Raw genomic sequence first — 15171 nt, forward strand, 5'->3', positions numbered from 1 at the left:
CCGTGGTTATCATCTTGGCATGCCCGCCGGCCTCTTGGCTAGAGGAAGATGCCGTTGATGGCGGCTGATGCCACGACACAGTGCGGCATCACAGATACCGCAAGCGACACCTACAATCTGTGCTATTGGACTCAGAAAAGCCCTTCGATAGCTCTCCATTGGCATGGTGCTTGCGTAATGCTCTCCGGCAGTGAAGGCGTCTTGGCTCAAGCTGCACCAACGGTTTCGAGGGTCCGATAAGCGAATTAACGCGCTTCCAAGCTGGAGCTCTTGAAGAAGGATGGCACAGCAACTTTGATGCTACCTGACGCCAACGTCTAGGTCGACTTAGAGAGGCTAGTCTTGAAGAGCACAGCGGAGAGTCGTCAGCTATCCGAGGCACGCTGCGACAAATGCGCCAAGTTCGGGAGACCTTGGGTGCGGTCAGAGTGGAACGAAATGCCATGCATACAATGCCTGTCGCTGTCGGACGGAGGCGGTCCCCTGCTCGACCCAGAGACTTGGGAGCTCTCGGCGAACCCACACACTGTCCAGACTCGGGGTGAGCCACACGCGAAGCTGAGCTCGGGTCGGTTGCATCTGAGCAAAGGCATCGCAGTGAGAAAGCGCGACGGGAAGTTGACTTTGTGGGCCTCTTAACGGTCCGAGAGGGACGCCCGAAGATGACCGGACTCGACCTGGGGATACGAGCGCGCTCCGCCGGGGACACATCCGGTTCCGACCATTCCCAGCAGGCTGTAAGCGGGGTTTGCGATCTGCGCGTGGCCATCTGACTTTTGAGCTTGACAAGACCTGCCTGGAGTCGCGGTTGAGTACCATAGTAAGCTGCTAGAGAAAAGAGAGTTTGGCGCCGACAACTTGTGGGCGCCGTGGGTGGATCGATGGCTTCCGAGGTTATGACGACGAGAGGGTGTGGAGGTGTCTTTGCATGCAGTGCTGCTCGGCAGCGTCGAGGGCACCCGGGCGGGCTGGCAGTTGTCAACGTACTCCGTACGACCCCAAGCTATCGACGACTGATCGTCGTCCGGCTGGGCGGGCTGCCAGGCCTGTGACGAGCATGCGTGTCGTCGAGCCGATGGCGTGGCTTGAGTGCTGAGTGGCTGGGATGCAAGCGGACTCGTGGGATGGGCGAGCCGGGGGAAGCAGCCTCTGCAGGGGAGGCCCAGTAATTACAGTACATAGCTGATCAGGGCTGCACGGGCGGAGCACCAGTGACGCTACCTGGGTCCGTTTGGCCATGATTGGCGGTGGCCTGGCTGGAGCTTAAAAAACCTTGCCAGCGCTTCTCTGGTCACAATAATTGATAGATGATTGCGTGAGCCCTGCTCAGTGTCGCTGCGAGCTTGCAACCTCGACCTACAGGAAGTACTGGGTACATACCTTACTTAGCTAAGGTAGCGTACGTAGCTTGTTGTTGCTGCGGTGGCCGAATCTGGCGGAGCATGCACCAGCCTCGACCAGGAAGGCACGTCAATCAATGCAATGCACGCCGCCTCCTGCCTCTGGCGAGCCGCATCAGCGCACCCACCTGCCGCTTCCTCTCTGGCCGCACTCCAGGGTCGTGGTGGTGGTGGTGACGATGATGCGATTGCTGCGCTGTTATGTCCGTACGTACGTGCACCACTTGCTCGATACGCTGCCGGTCTTCGCAGCTTTGCTTATTCCCAACCACGCGGCGGAGACCAGTCCCCGGGGAACACCCTCGGCGCGTTGAACTCACCTTGCGTCACCTGATAGCAGATCCTGCCTGGTCGAAGCCGGGGTGCAGGGCCCTGCTGGAAATGGACATTGAGGACGTGGAGCCACCCGCCTGCTTGGCTCAGCCAGACCAGACTCGAGGGCTCTCCTCCAGCCAGACAAGCCATTATTCATCGATCCCGTGTCTACCCAGCCTAGGCGAGCCTGGCCCGCCACTTCCGTCCGCATCCATCTTTTGCCCGCCTCTTTCCAACCTCCACTTGACTCTCCCACGCTGCATATCTCCAGCCTGCGCTGCTCGCACGCGACTCCTGGCTTGCCCGCCTCGCCTCCCGTCCCGCTCAAGTTTGTCGCTGCTTCACACACTGCGTTTTGCAGCTAAATCTTTCTCCCACGGAACCAGGGACCAGGCCACGGCACCCACCGCCAACGACAGCCGCTTTGCTCGAACCGCATCAAAGCTCATCTGTGTCCGCTGCCGCTGGTGCGCTTCTGTTGATCGAGCAGCCAGCTCGACAAGACCAGGCCTTGCCTCGTCTCACAGCAAGGGTCTCTCTCCCCTTTGCTCCCGAGAGCGTCGCCTTGTCCCGGCATCCTGGCCTTCTAATGCTCCCGGACCATCCTGCGTCCTCTGCCACCTCGCACCAGAAGACGCAGGGCTCCGTATCCGCTGGGGTCGTGTCTCGACTCACTCACCCCAAGACCAGCTCGGCACCGGCAATTTGGACTTGGTCCGCAGACCGATAACCTCTGTGCTCGTGGTATGTAGCGCCAATTCCTTGCAGTCCCACACGCAAAGCACGCCCTCACAGATCCCAAGCTGTTGCAAATTGCGCATGCGCGTGTGCATGCGCTTTGCAGGGTGTCGGTGAGGGCCATTCCTACTGCTTGGCCATTCGTTGTGGACATGAATCTTAGACACATAATCCTTGTCTGCAAGCCACCGTTTATCTCGCAAAGAGGAGAGGGAAAAGTGGGCGACGGAGCTGCGACTGCGAGTTAGCTTGACAGTATTCAGCTCCACTGGCTGGTGCTCCAGAGCTTGCGGCACCACTAGCCCAGCACCGCCCGGCCCAGCTCCGCTCGAGCTAACCCACGACTCTGACCCAGCTTCCGGCCACTGAACCCTCTTCTGTCATCTCTGCAATGTCTGTCCATTTCGTCATTCCGACCCATTCTAACCTCTGCGATAATCCAGGCCAGCAACCACGTCGCACCTGCTGTCCCTAACAATACCGTCTCCCGGTCCTGCGAATTGAAATTTCGCTGTCTTCGTCCATCACCAGATAATGCGCATCGCGACGAGTCACGACGCCTAGAAACAACATCACGGGCGTCAACCGAACCTGTCAACACCGCTGGGAACGTTGTCAGTGAACCCGCGATACTCGCAACAGCGCAGCAAAGCCCGCCTGCGACCACCATCAGCCATCTGCGACTCGTTGTGGCTATGCAACGCGGCTAAGAGCCCACGTATTGCTGCTACACATCACAACCGCCCACGCAGAAACTTTTCGCAAGTCTGCAGAAAAGCTGCCAATCGAAATCCAAGCGAGAACATTGCGCGCGGCCTCAGAAGGTCCCGCAGCCAGATCTGATCATGGGTGGCTGCATGAGTTCAAATAAGGAGGAGGAAGAGCAGAAGAAGCGGAGCCAGGCTATCGACAGAGTATTAGATGAGGACTCGAAACGTCTCCGGCGAGAATGCAAAATCCTCCTGCTGGGTAAGGACCTGTCACGATCATCAAACCGTGCAGACTGAGTAGCGAGGCAACTGCTAACTGGTATGACCGTGCAGGATCCGGAGAGAGCGGCAAGTCAACGATTGTAAAACAGATGAAAATCATCCACCTCCAGGGGTACTCCGAGGACGAGCTCTACAACTATCGACCTACAGTATTCAAAAACCTGGTGGAATGCGCGAAGGCCGTCATCATCGCAATGGACCAGTTCGAGATCGAACCCAGTACAGAACCGATAAAGGAGCATTGCACGTTCTTGCTCAACTATTCGATCGAATCCGGACCCCAAGCTCACGTTGAACCGGACGTCGCCACAGCAGTCCAGGCTCTTTGGCACGATCCATGCATCGATCAATTAATGGAGCATGCCACCGAGTTCTATTTGATGGACTCAGCCGGATAGTGAGTATTTCTACGCATGCACCAAGCTGGACAATGCGCTAATCTGCCCGCCACAGCTTCTTCGACGAGGCCACCAGGATATGCGCCCCTGACTATCTCCCTAGCGAAATGGACGTCCTGCGAGCTCGAACAAAGACGACAGGTATATACGAAACACGATTCCAGATGGGAGCTCTCAGCATTCAGTAAGTGTATCGTCTTGTGTCTCGAGATTTCTGCTAACGCCATCACCAGCATGTTCGATGTTGGAGGCCAGCGTAGTGAACGCAAGAAGTGGATTCACTGTTTTGAAAACGTCACCTCAATCATATTCTGTGTGGCATTGAGCGAATATGATCAGGTTCTCCTCGAAGAAAGCAGCCAGGTGAGTTAGCACTCTGTGTCGTTCTCGCATCTTGACATTCTAACGCCTGTCCATTGATTTAGAATCGCATGATGGAGAGTCTGCTGCTTTTCGACTCCGTTGTCAACTCTCGTTGGTTCGTGCGTACGAGCATCATCCTATTTCTGAATAAGGTCGATATTTTCAAGGTGAAGTTGCCAAGGTCGCCACTCGGAAACTACTTTCCAGATTACTCAGGCGGCAACGATGTCAACAAGGCTGCCAAGTACTTGTTGTGGAGGTTCAATCAGGTTAACAGAGCTAGTCTAAACCTCTACCCACAGTGAGTCTACTGACAGATATTCCAAGTCTTATGAGCAGCAGCGTCTAACCTTGCTTGCCAGTTTGACACAAGCGACCGACACTTCAAATATTCGGCTAGTATTTGCGGCTGTAAAAGAGACGATTCTCAACAATGCCTTGAAAGACTCTGGCATCCTGTAAACCATCCGACCCTGGAAGTCGAACTGGCGGCACAATTGGTATTCTTGCATCGCATCGGCGTTTCTGTGTTTGGCGGGAACGCTCGATCCATCGTTTTATATATTGGTTTTATTGCATGGCGTTAGGGAGCCTAGCGTTTGGGTACGACGATTGGAACACGTCTCTCGCGGTGAGACGTGAGGACGACAACACGTGAAGTGGCCAAGGCTGTCACTGGGATGCGCAGCTTGGCAGAACATAATTATGATGTCCATTTGGCATGTGTAATGTAGGTAGAAAAGCTCCCGAGCACGTTCGCGTGTTCTTCGATGAAAATCAGTTGTGGTGAGGACTTTATGTCTGATTTAATCATCGGGGCCATCCGGGAGAACCCTTGGATGGGAAAGTGCTTGATGTCACCGCCCACTTGAGCACGTAGATGGTTCATCACCCATTGTCTCGTATCAGACTCGTCTGTACTGGGCATGTGGCTCTAGGACTAATGTTTTAAAGGATACAATCCGGCACTGCTCCCAAGCAATGGGAATCAGTCATCGCCTGCGGGTTTCCAGGCGAGCAATCAGCCACACCTTGGCACGCTCCGAGCCAGCCTGGGGAGAGACAATGGAGCTTGGGAGAGGTACCAGGGCAGGACTGTTTCTATAAAGGCCGTTGTCAGAAGATCTAATGGGATTGAGCCCCCCCACAGCACTAGTCGACAAACTGGCAACCCAATGGTGTCAGGTCGTGAGTGGAATCGGCTGCGGCGGACCCAAGTGGAGGAGGCAGTTCAAAGGCGGGAGACCTTCCGCCCAATGCAAGCCCGTCAGTATCTTCATCATCGATTTCCACGGTCTGGCCGCTCTCATGTGGGTTCGACACAAAGGGCGTGTCTACGGCGATCTGCCGCCCAGCGCCAGGGATGAGCCTTTGTGCTCGTCGCGGAGACGGAAAGGCATGGTTGAGTTGATGATGTCGTGTCCGTGCTGGTGGGCAGCAAGGGCGGGCTTTGGCATTGTGGTGAGGTCACCCGCTCTGCCCCCAAGTCGATAAACGAGCCATCGCCGATAAGAGGAAAAGCCAGGCACACGAGGATTGACAAGTGCTGGCTCGCGGATGGACCAAAGCCTCCCAACCCAAGTGCACCTGCATGCATGGTGCCCTTGGAGCCAGTGGCTTGCTGGCGCGGCCGCCTGCGTCTGTCTGGTCTTGTCGATTGCGGTGCTCCGCATGCGTCAGGTGAGTGGATCAGCACGCACACCCAGCAGCACCCGTGGACCTACCTAACCCCGCATGAGTTTGAGCTGGGGGCCCAGGCATGAGCTTCCCCGCCCGCTGAAGCTTGAGCTCCCCCAGCTGTTGCCCCGCCGCCATAGATGGGGAATCGCGGGGTCCTGAGCTCTGGATTCTGGAGGCGGCCCAGCAGAGAGCCACGACGCGTGTGCCATGCCATGCCATGCCATGCTGACAGCTCCTGAAGTCCATGCTGGACCTGTGGCATCAGAACGCGACCGGATGTCTTGAGATACAGACATGATGGTCTCAATGAGTACTGACATTAGCCGGTGCAGGGCGGTGCCACTAGGTCTGTCGGGCGGGCCTGCAATGGGTTGCCGACACATCCCGACAGGGTTTCGTCAGCCACGACACTTTGTTTTGCTGGGATGACTGCAGCTGCACCATGTTGAGCAGGCGTGCTTTTGCTGCAGCATGCTTGGCCAAAGTCGTCATTGTGCCTCGACGCGAATAGCTTGCTTGTCCTGCTTGTGCCCCCCTCCAGCCAGGAGAGCCGATATAAGACAGGGCTGACATCAAGCAAAGAAAGCCCGTACCAGACCACCCGATGCGTGAAGCCGTCCGGCTGAGGCAGAAGCTGAGCATTGAGCGCGGCTCTAGGAGGTCGAATTGATGATCTTTGAATTGGAGAAGTACGCCATCGGACGAGCACCATGCTAGCACTTGTCTCCCCCACCCCCTCAGATTAAGCAAATATCAGGAAACAACGGCGGGAGGCAGAGCAACGCCCGTGAGGAGCATCGTCCCATTGTGTCTGCACCAAGCTCCCCCGCCCCGTCCATGGTGTGTGCAGGGCGGCAACACTGGCTGCAGCTCCGTCGTGTTAGCGCGCGGCCTGGCCCTCCGGACCCGTCGACCCCCGCATTCCAGGGCGGTTGCCCACCTGCGCTCGTGTAAGCCAGTCACCACACCACGCCCATACGCCACACCACACCACACTCATCACGCCTGCCGTAGCACCGACCTTGAGCTTGCCCCGAACCAACCTTGAAGGTCCATTTGGCTTGCCAGTGTGTTCCTGCCCAACAGACTGCCGAGCCCGTCCGTCCCTACCCCTCCACGTCCTTCCTGCCGCTCGCCGTTTCTAGCTGGCCCTGCCGTGTGCTGTCCGCTCCCAGCTTATCTGACCAATCTTGCTCCTCTCTTTGTCCAGCTCAACATTCGATCCATCTTTTCCTTTCTTTCCACCCTTCTCCTCTTGGTTCGTTCCACTCAATTATCCTCAGCTTTCAGCTCTAATTGCTCGCTCGCTCTACCGCCAAGCTTCATCATCATGGCCACCGAGCAGAGACTGCCCTCGCGTGAGCGTGAGCGGCGCCCGTCCGTGGGTGCCCCGATTGTCGACATCAGCGGCTCTGTTGGGCCTGCTGGCATCTCTCGGCCCAAGCACAAGCGCACTTTCACTGGCTTTGGTGCTGGAGAGATCAAGAGTGTTGAAGGTACGTCCTTTGCCAACATCTTGTCCAGCATAGTGGCCTGTTGCTGAGATATTGACCGTCTCCAGCCTCCATCCCAGAGCCTCAGCGGGAGGCCTGGACCAAGAACCAATTTGACGGCTTCAAGAACAAGGACGAGTTCGAAAAGGAAGTGGTCCGCCATGTCGAGACCACCTTGGCTCGCAGCATGTTCAACTGCGACGATGTTGCCGCATATTCGGCCACCGCCTTGGCCTTCCGCGATCGCCTGATCAAGGACTGGAACAAGACGCAGCAGAGGCAGACATTCACCGACAGCAAGCGGATATACTACCTGTCTCTCGAATTCCTAATGGGCCGAGCTCTTGACAATGCCATGCTCAACGTGAAGGGCAAGGACATTGCCAAAAGTATGCCGCAAATTGGATGATTCATAAAGCAGCCACATACAGCTAACATAATGTCAAAGGTGCACTGGATGAACTGGGTTTCAGAATCGAAGACATCATCGGCCAGGAGAACGACGCTGCCCTCGGTAACGGCGGTCTTGGCCGACTGGCCGCTTGCTTCCTTGACAGCATGGCCTCGCTCAACTACCCGGCCTGGGGCTATGGCCTGAGATACCGCTATGGAATTTTCAAGCAAGAAATCATTGATGGCTACCAGGTCGAAGTTCCGGACTATTGGCTTGACTTCAACCCCTGGGAGTTCCCACGCCACGACGTGACTGTCGACGTGAGCCCTCATTTCTTTTCCTGCAGATATGTTCAGATGCTGATCTTGAGTCCAGATCCAATTCTATGGTCATGTTCGCAAGTCACAGGATGCCAATGGCAAGACCGTCGCCAATTGGGAAGGCGGCGAGACCGTGACTGCAGTCGCTTACGATATGCCCATTCCTGGCTATGACACGCCCTCCACCAACAACCTACGCCTGTGGTCGAGCAAGGCTGCCAGTGGCGAGTTCGACTTTCAAAAGTTCAACAGCGGCGAGTATGAGAGTTCAGTGGCCGACCAGCAGAGAGCAGAGACAATCAGCGCCGTCTTGTATCCAAATGACAACCTCGACCGTGGCAAGGAATTGCGTCTCAAGCAGCAATACTTCTGGGTAGCTGCCTCGCTGTACGACATTGTTCGTCGCTTCAAAAAGTCGAAGCGTGCCTGGAGAGAGTTCCCCGATCAAGTCGCTATCCAGCTCAATGACACACACCCTACACTCGCCGTTGTCGAGCTACAGCGAATCCTCATCGACAAGGAGGGACTTGAGTGGGACGAGGCCTGGGCTATTGTGACTGCGACTGTAAGTACAAGCACTTCAAGGATTATGATATTGCATTTTCTGACTCGCTCTTGCGTAGTTTGGCTACACAAACCACACGGTCCTTCCCGAGGCGCTCGAGAAGTGGCCCGTCGGTCTTTTCCAGCACCTTTTGCCACGCCACCTTCAAATCATCTACGACATCAACTTGTTCTTCCTTCAATCTGTAGAGAAGAGGTTCCCAGATGATCGGGATATGCTCAGCCGCGTCTCCATTATCGAAGAGTCGCAGCCCAAGATGGTCCGCAGTAAGTGGTTGCTCCCTGTACTAGCTAAAGTAACAACAGGTCGCAAAGTGCCGCATCGGCCTGCTCCCGCTGTGAGCTGAGAATAACGTATCCCGATGCTGACAGCTTGCAAATAGTGGCGTATCTGGCTATAGTCGGCTCTCACAAGGTCAATGGAGTTGCCGAGCTACACTCTGACCTCATCCAGACGACAATCTTCAAGGACTTTGTCAAGATCTACGGAGCCGACAAGTTTACCAACGTGACCAACGGAATCACTCCCAGAAGATGGTTGCACCAAGCCAACCCCCGACTTTCGGAGTTGATTGCTAGCAAGACGGGAGGCTACGACTACCTCAAAGATCTGACGACACTGAACAAGCTGGAGCAGTATGTGGACGACAAGGCCTTCCGCAAGGAGTGGGCCGAGATCAAATATGCCAACAAGGTACGGCTGGCGAAGTACATCAAGTCAACCCTGGATATTACCGTCAATCCCGCCGCGCTCTTCGACGTTCAGGTCAAGAGAATCCATGAGTACAAGAGACAGCAGCTCAACATCTTTGGCGTCATCTACCGCTATCTTCAGATCAAGGAGATGAGCGCCGAGGAGCGCAAGAAGCAGGCTCCCCGTGTCTCCATCTTTGGTGGCAAAGCTGCCCCTGGCTACTGGATGGCCAAGCAAATCATCCATCTGATCAACAACGTTGGTTCCGTTGTCAACAAGGACCCTGATGTCGGTGATCTGCTCAAGGTCATCTTCCTCGAGGACTACAACGTCAGCAAGGCCGAGATTATCATCCCCGCATCCGACCTCAGCGAGCACATCTCTACCGCCGGCACTGAAGCATCGGGCACGAGCAACATGAAGTTTGTCCTCAACGGAGGTCTCATTATTGGCACTTGTGACGGTGCAAATATTGAGATTACCCGTGAGATTGGCCAGGAGAACATCTTCCTATTCGGCACCCTGTCGGAAGATGTGGAAGACCTTCGTCACAACCACACATATGGCAAACATGCCGTCGATAGTGGTCTTCAGAAAGTATTCGACGCCATCACGAGCGGCAAGTTTGGAGATGCCAACGACTTTGGTGCTCTCGTGTCTGCCGTCCGCGACCATGGGGACTACTACCTCGTGTCTGACGATTTCCAGTCGTACATTGATACACAGAAGATGGTTGACGAGGAGTACAAGAACCAAGAGGAGTGGGTGAGCAAGTGCATTCGCAGCGTTGCGCGGATGGGGTTCTTCAGCTCTGACCGCTGCATCAACGAGTACGCCGAGGAGATTTGGAACATTGAGCCGTTGGCCGTCTAGAGATTACATCGATGATCTCGATAGAAAGGACAAGAAAGCGGGTGCTCGAGAAGTTAGGACCTCAAGTTTGTGTGCTCCTTCAACCGCCACCAAAGCTCGCTCTCCACAGTTCATAGTAATACAAGACAGCATTACACGTGTAGTACAATTCAAGTCCAGTCTCGTGATGCCTGGCGTACCTATTGTAGTCGGAACTCTGTTCTCAAGGGAGAGGGTGTGCATCCAGCACGCGCCACGTGGCTCATGGCTGCACGAACGAGCTATCGAGAGATGGCGATGACGACAACCATGGGATTTTGCGTCGAGCGTTGTGTTTGGCGATGCTCGATTGACGGGCGCCAGCGGGACCCAAACCAAGATTTCTCACCACGACTCGCGGCACGGAGCAAGATGGACCAGTAAGAGCAGCCCATGAATTGGACACATCGGATAAAGACCCGACAGAACCAAAGAGAGGAGGGGCCGGGGGCAGCCCCAGCTCCGGCCCGCATGGGCATGCCAACATGGGTATTGGGGGCATGGGCAATTGACATTGTGGGCGGGGGGAGGGCCACTGACGTCATTGTGAGGAAGAGGCGCCATGCGCTTCTGCAAGGTTCGACCTATTCACGTTGCAGGGATTGGTTCTTTTCCGGGACAGTTTCCTTGGAGAAGGGGCCGATTGGCCTTCTTTGGCCGTGATACGACAAGGAAGATGGAACTATGACGTCGTGACGTTTATTGCCCGAACATGTTTGTGTTTAGGCGATTGCTTTGTGACTGAGCCAAGTGCCAACTGACCTTTTTTTTGTTTTTTTTTTGGTGTCGTTATACTTCAGCTTAGTTCTGGTATGCTCAAGTGCAGCAGCGGCATGCATGCACTTTGAGAAGGTTGGTAAGACCTCCATGGTGGAAGAGGACCTTCTTTTTTTTCTCTCTTTGATCTCTTCAAGTGATGATTTGCTGCAGCCTTCAGGAGAAGGGGAGGGAGCCCCTGTTTCCCCACTTGCTGGAACTTCCCTTGCGAAAGTCTTGGCTTCTTCTTGGGTGTGTGTGTGTCTGTGTGTATGTGTGCAAAAGCTTCTGCCTTTTGCGCCTTTCCGGCTCCGGGTTCGGTCTATCTTGCATTCTTTATGTCTCAGGAAGAGAGTGGCCCGGGGAATGCATGCAGCAGCAGTAGTCGCGGCAGCAGCAGAAGCAGTGTGTCCAGCGGGAGATCGGGTCAACCCACCCCAATGGGACTTTTGGATTCGTGCATGCCAATTACTTTGTCGATTTTGGAGCCGAAAAATAAAAACGTGATGCCTTTTGCCCCCCTCTTCAATAGTCCTCCTGCTGGAGTCTGTAATGACTTCATGGGGACAGACTGTGCCCGCGTTGACCTGATGGATATGTTCACAAGCCTTAAGTATCTTAACTAGGGGCAAGTGCCTGGTGCCTGGTGGTCCAGCTAGCAGAAGAGAGACCAGTGGCGACCACAGGGCAGTCATATGTCAAGGCCGTCACAGGAGATATAGCTAGCGTACTTAAGGTACTGGTTTGCGAAAAGAAAAAAATACAGTACACGAGAAAGCTGCCGCCACACGGAGGAGAATGGGGGGGGGGTTGTTAGAGGGGGGAACAGAAGAGAGAGGAAGACATGAAGGGAAGGGAAGCGGGGGGATCGAGTTGTTTGGAAATGGCATGGAGACGGTGCCGAGTTGTCGAGACGGCAGGGCATGGAGAAAATCAGGTTCCCATCATGATTTTGAGGACGAGGAGGAAGGATCGGCGGCGCGGGAGATGGACCATCGACGATGCGTGGTGCCTGAGCCCTGGCCTGGCGAGCCGAGCGAGCTGGAAGAGAAGCGGAGAGAAAGGGCAGGGGGAGGGAGGAGGTGTGTTTGCGTGGCTGCCCATGGACGGTCACGCGCTGTGCAACCGGCAAGATTGACTGACTGAGTAGCTGACTGAGTAGCTGACTGACTGGCTGACCGGGTTGGTGTCTGGTCTGGTCTGGTCTCCGATGGCTGGGCTGCGTGCGGACGTGCGTGTTCGAGAAGGGGGCTTGCTGTCGATCGCGCGGATGGCAGGCTGTGGGCAGCGAGGCATGCATCGGGACGTAGACTACCTTAAGGTAAGGAGAGGCAGGGCCATTTCCTCCGGAGGGAGCGTCGAGTGCCTGGCTGAGCGGTGCTTTGGGGACACGGGGATCGAGCGTGGGCCACGATCGCACACCAAGGGCTCGATCGGCCCGGGCAGTGGTCGAAACGGCGCAGGCGGCAGCCCGGAGCCCCCAGCGCTGGGGCGGCGGCCGGGCCCCGGCACTTGCCCGCAGGCAGTCAGCCCCCCAGTGACAATTGCAGCAGCAGAGACAGTGCAGTGCCACTGGGTGAGGGGCACGCAGCGTGTATGTACCGAGTCTCTTGGGTACTGCCTGTACCACTCGGGCAGTCACTCGAAAGCAGCCAGCTGCGATCGCGATCGCAGTCTCCGTCCTGGCTGCCCGTTGTCAGCGGCTGGCCCCAAGCAGGCAAAAAGAGGCACGCAGTTTTTTCTTTCCCCTGCCTGCCCTCCTGTCTCCGCCGCGGTTCCTGCTTTCCATGTGTTTGTTGCGTGTTGCGGCCGTGGTGTCTGTCTAACTATCGGCCTGTCAACTCACCATCCCCTCCACCTACGCTACTTACCTGCACGCCCGTCCGATCGGCTCTCCCCTCTCTAATCACTCCTCGTCTCCCCAACCTGCTGGCGCTCTCCATTTTCGTCGTCTTTAGACTTTCCCATGTGCCTCGAGAACCTGTCTTTCCTCCCTCCTACCTCTTCTCCAACTCGCACAACAACGCCCGCCGCCGTATAGCATCCTCTATCGCGTGCTTCCTCGCCGCACAGCTGTCTCCGTCCCACCCTCTCCCCTGACAGGCGCCCCTCACAAAAAACACCACCGCGCAATCCTCCTCCTCACCAGAACCACCACCACTTCTTCGCACGCCGCTGCCAGCGCGCCCACAGTCGCTCCTCCTCACGTCCGGCAACAGACACTGCTGCTTCTCCATCCTCCAGCAGCGCAACTCCGCCCACCAGAGCATCCCTCAGGACCACTTGTACACTCTACTAAAAGGTTGCTGTGCTCCAAGCCGAGCACCGCCTACTCTCAAAAATGGCCGAATTCGTGCGCGCCCAGATCTTTGGAACTACCTTTGAGATCACCTCGAGGTGCGTCCTTGGCTCGGCGACTACTATTGCCATATCTACGGACCATGAGAAACTGACTTGCTATGCGCAACCGGCAGATATTCCGACTTGCAGCCTGTGGGCATGGGAGCCTTTGGTCTCGTCTGGTATGTTTCTCCCCCGCACAGCCGGCCAGCAGCAATATTTCTGCCCAGCGACGCTCGTCCTCGCGCTCCAGTTGCTAACCCCGTGGTCACAGCTCCGCCCGCGACCAGCTGACGAACCAGAATGTTGCCGTCAAGAAGATTATGAAGCCGTTCAGCACTTCGGTCCTCGCCAAGCGAACCTACCGTGAGCTCAAGCTGCTCAAGCATCTCAGACACGAAAACGTCATTTCTCTGAGCGACATCTTCATCTCCCCCCTTGAAGACATGTAAGTTGAGCCTCTTGGACCACCCTGACCATCCTGCGCCCACAGACCCGGTGCCCTCGTGGGGTTTGGGCGATTTTTTAGTTTTGTGCGTGCGCGGTGCTGACCATTGGCGCGTTCCCGAATAGCTATTTCGTCACCGAGCTTCTCGGCACAGACTTGCACCGGCTGCTCACTTCGCGGCCTCTTGAGAAGCAATTCATCCAGTATTTCCTCTACCAGATCATGGTAAGTTCCCATGTAGCCACTGCAATGTGCAGAAGCCATACAGGGCTGCTTGCGCACGATTCCAGGCGTGGCAGCCCGTGAGCGGCACTTCTGCACAGCGCGGACCATCGCCACCATGGTGGGGCAAGCCTCACGATATACTGACGTCTGCCAATTGCAACAGCGGGGTCTGAAATACGTTCACTCTGCGGGGGTCGTCCACCGCGACCTCAAGCCCAGCAACATCCTTGTCAACGAGAACTGTGATTTGAAGATTTGCGACTTCGGCCTCGCCCGTATCCAGGATCCCCAGATGACCGGCTATGTCTCGACGAGATACTACCGCGCCCCCGAGATTATGCTCACATGGCAAAAATACGATGTCGAGGTCGATATTTGGAGTGCCGGCTGCATCTTTGCCGAGATGCTCGAGGGCAAGCCTCTTTTCCCCGGAAAGGACCACGTCAACCAGTTTTCGATAATTACGGAACTGCTCGGCACTCCCCCCGATGACGTCATCAACACAATCGCCAGCGAGAACGTAAGCAACGGATGCTGTGTAATTGCAGAAAAATTGATTTTGCTGGCTAACAACGATTTGTTTTTCGCAGACCCTGAGATTTGTCAAGTCGCTACCCAAGCGCGAGAGGCAGCCTCTCAAGAACAAGTTCAAGAACGCCGACCCTGCCGGTATGTGGTTATGTAATTATTACCCCATTGTGAGCAAAAGCCTGACCCCGGTTTAGCCATCGAGCTCCTCGAGCGGATGCTGGTCTTTGACCCCAAGAAGCGTGTCACCGCGACAGACGCGCTGGCCGACGAGTACCTCGCGCCCTACCACGACCCCACCGACGAGCCGGTGGCCGACGAGAAGTTCGACTGGAGTTTCAACGACGCCGACCTGCCGGTGGACACATGGAAAATCATGATGTTAGTTCTTTTGCCTCTTGACACATTTCGGGGCGAGCCGGGAAATCTCGTTTTGACACCGGATAACTGACACGGAAGCACATAATTTCTAGGTACTCGGAGATCCTCGACTACCACAACATAGAGTCCAGCATGCAGCAAGGTGACGGCACCGAGTTCGCCCCGCAATAATGCAGAAGAAAATACCCCCCGAAGGTCCACGAGCTAGTCTCCCAGGGTCGTCTTTTCAATATGGCACAGCGAAGCTTTCA

At 55.9% G+C, this 15171-nt stretch overlaps 6 protein-coding genes across 6 annotated transcripts; 4 read left to right on the top strand and 2 right to left on the bottom strand.

Annotated features, from left to right (window-relative positions):
* On the bottom strand, positions 1 to 921 carry B0I36DRAFT_92513 (uncharacterized protein). Its single transcript, XM_046163594.1, has one exon. It carries the CDS (start codon positions 767 to 769, stop codon positions 89 to 91), a length of 681 nt encoding a protein of 226 aa, XP_046015525.1. The 5' UTR covers positions 770 to 921; the 3' UTR covers positions 1 to 88.
* A 561-nt stretch (positions 922 to 1482) lies between these two features.
* B0I36DRAFT_347212 (uncharacterized protein) lies at positions 1483 to 2616 on the top strand (the record flags this gene model as incomplete). The annotated part of the gene is made up of 3 exons (XM_046156545.1): positions 1483 to 1607; positions 2102 to 2459; positions 2560 to 2616. The coding sequence occupies 3 exons, from the start codon at positions 1483 to 1485 to the stop codon at positions 2614 to 2616; spliced, it is 540 nt and encodes a 179-aa protein (XP_046015526.1).
* A 682-nt stretch (positions 2617 to 3298) lies between these two features.
* B0I36DRAFT_240195 (G protein alpha subunit) lies at positions 3299 to 4668 on the top strand (the record flags this gene model as incomplete). Its single annotated transcript, XM_046149745.1, has 6 exons — positions 3299 to 3422; positions 3497 to 3842; positions 3899 to 4027; positions 4077 to 4206; positions 4269 to 4507; positions 4569 to 4668. 6 exons carry the CDS (start codon positions 3299 to 3301, stop codon positions 4666 to 4668), a joined length of 1068 nt encoding a protein of 355 aa, XP_046015527.1.
* A 2220-nt stretch (positions 4669 to 6888) lies between these two features.
* B0I36DRAFT_264593 (glycogen phosphorylase) lies at positions 6889 to 10636 on the top strand. Its single transcript, XM_046151187.1, has 6 exons — positions 6889 to 7382; positions 7448 to 7768; positions 7828 to 8093; positions 8149 to 8658; positions 8717 to 8924; positions 9041 to 10636. The coding sequence occupies exons 1-6, from the start codon at positions 7217 to 7219 to the stop codon at positions 10222 to 10224; spliced, it is 2655 nt and encodes an 884-aa protein (XP_046015528.1). The 5' UTR covers positions 6889 to 7216; the 3' UTR covers positions 10225 to 10636.
* A 795-nt stretch (positions 10637 to 11431) lies between these two features.
* On the bottom strand, positions 11432 to 12385 carry B0I36DRAFT_318350 (uncharacterized protein; the record flags this gene model as incomplete). Its single annotated transcript, XM_046153278.1, has 1 exon — positions 11432 to 12385. A coding segment is annotated over exon 1 (569 nt), but the record flags the coding sequence as incomplete, so codon positions are not given.
* Positions 12386 to 13339: 954 nt separating this feature from the next.
* B0I36DRAFT_239740 (stress-activated MAP kinase) lies at positions 13340 to 15091 on the top strand (the record flags this gene model as incomplete). Its single annotated transcript, XM_046149711.1, has 8 exons — positions 13340 to 13395; positions 13473 to 13520; positions 13613 to 13786; positions 13912 to 14011; positions 14175 to 14531; positions 14602 to 14680; positions 14737 to 14920; positions 15013 to 15091. 8 exons carry the CDS (start codon positions 13340 to 13342, stop codon positions 15089 to 15091), a joined length of 1077 nt encoding a protein of 358 aa, XP_046015530.1.
* Positions 15092 to 15171: the final 80 nt, after the last annotated feature.

This window comes from Microdochium trichocladiopsis (assembly GCF_020744255.1).
Source record: "Microdochium trichocladiopsis strain MPI-CAGE-CH-0230 chromosome Unknown B0I36scaffold_3, whole genome shotgun sequence".
NCBI classification, from domain to species: domain Eukaryota; kingdom Fungi; phylum Ascomycota; class Sordariomycetes; order Xylariales; family Microdochiaceae; genus Microdochium; species Microdochium trichocladiopsis.

What these genes read in the sequence shown, in the direction of transcription:
- B0I36DRAFT_264593 (XM_046151187.1), top strand. Translation starts at nt 7,217, where the DNA reads ATGGCCACCGAGCAGAGACTGCCCTCGCGTGAGCGTGAGCGGCGCCCG. An exon ending in AGAGATCAAGAGTGTTGAAG is followed by an intron (nt 7,383 to 7,447) that starts GTACGTCCTTTG and finishes GACCGTCTCCAG; the next exon opens with CCTCCATCCCAGAGCCTCAG. An exon ending in GGGCTATTGTGACTGCGACT is followed by an intron (nt 8,659 to 8,716) that starts GTAAGTACAAGC and finishes GCTCTTGCGTAG; the next exon opens with TTTGGCTACACAAACCACAC.
- B0I36DRAFT_92513 (XM_046163594.1), bottom strand. Translation starts at nt 769, where the DNA reads ATGGCCACGCGCAGATCGCAAACCCCGCTTACAGCCTGCTGGGAATGG.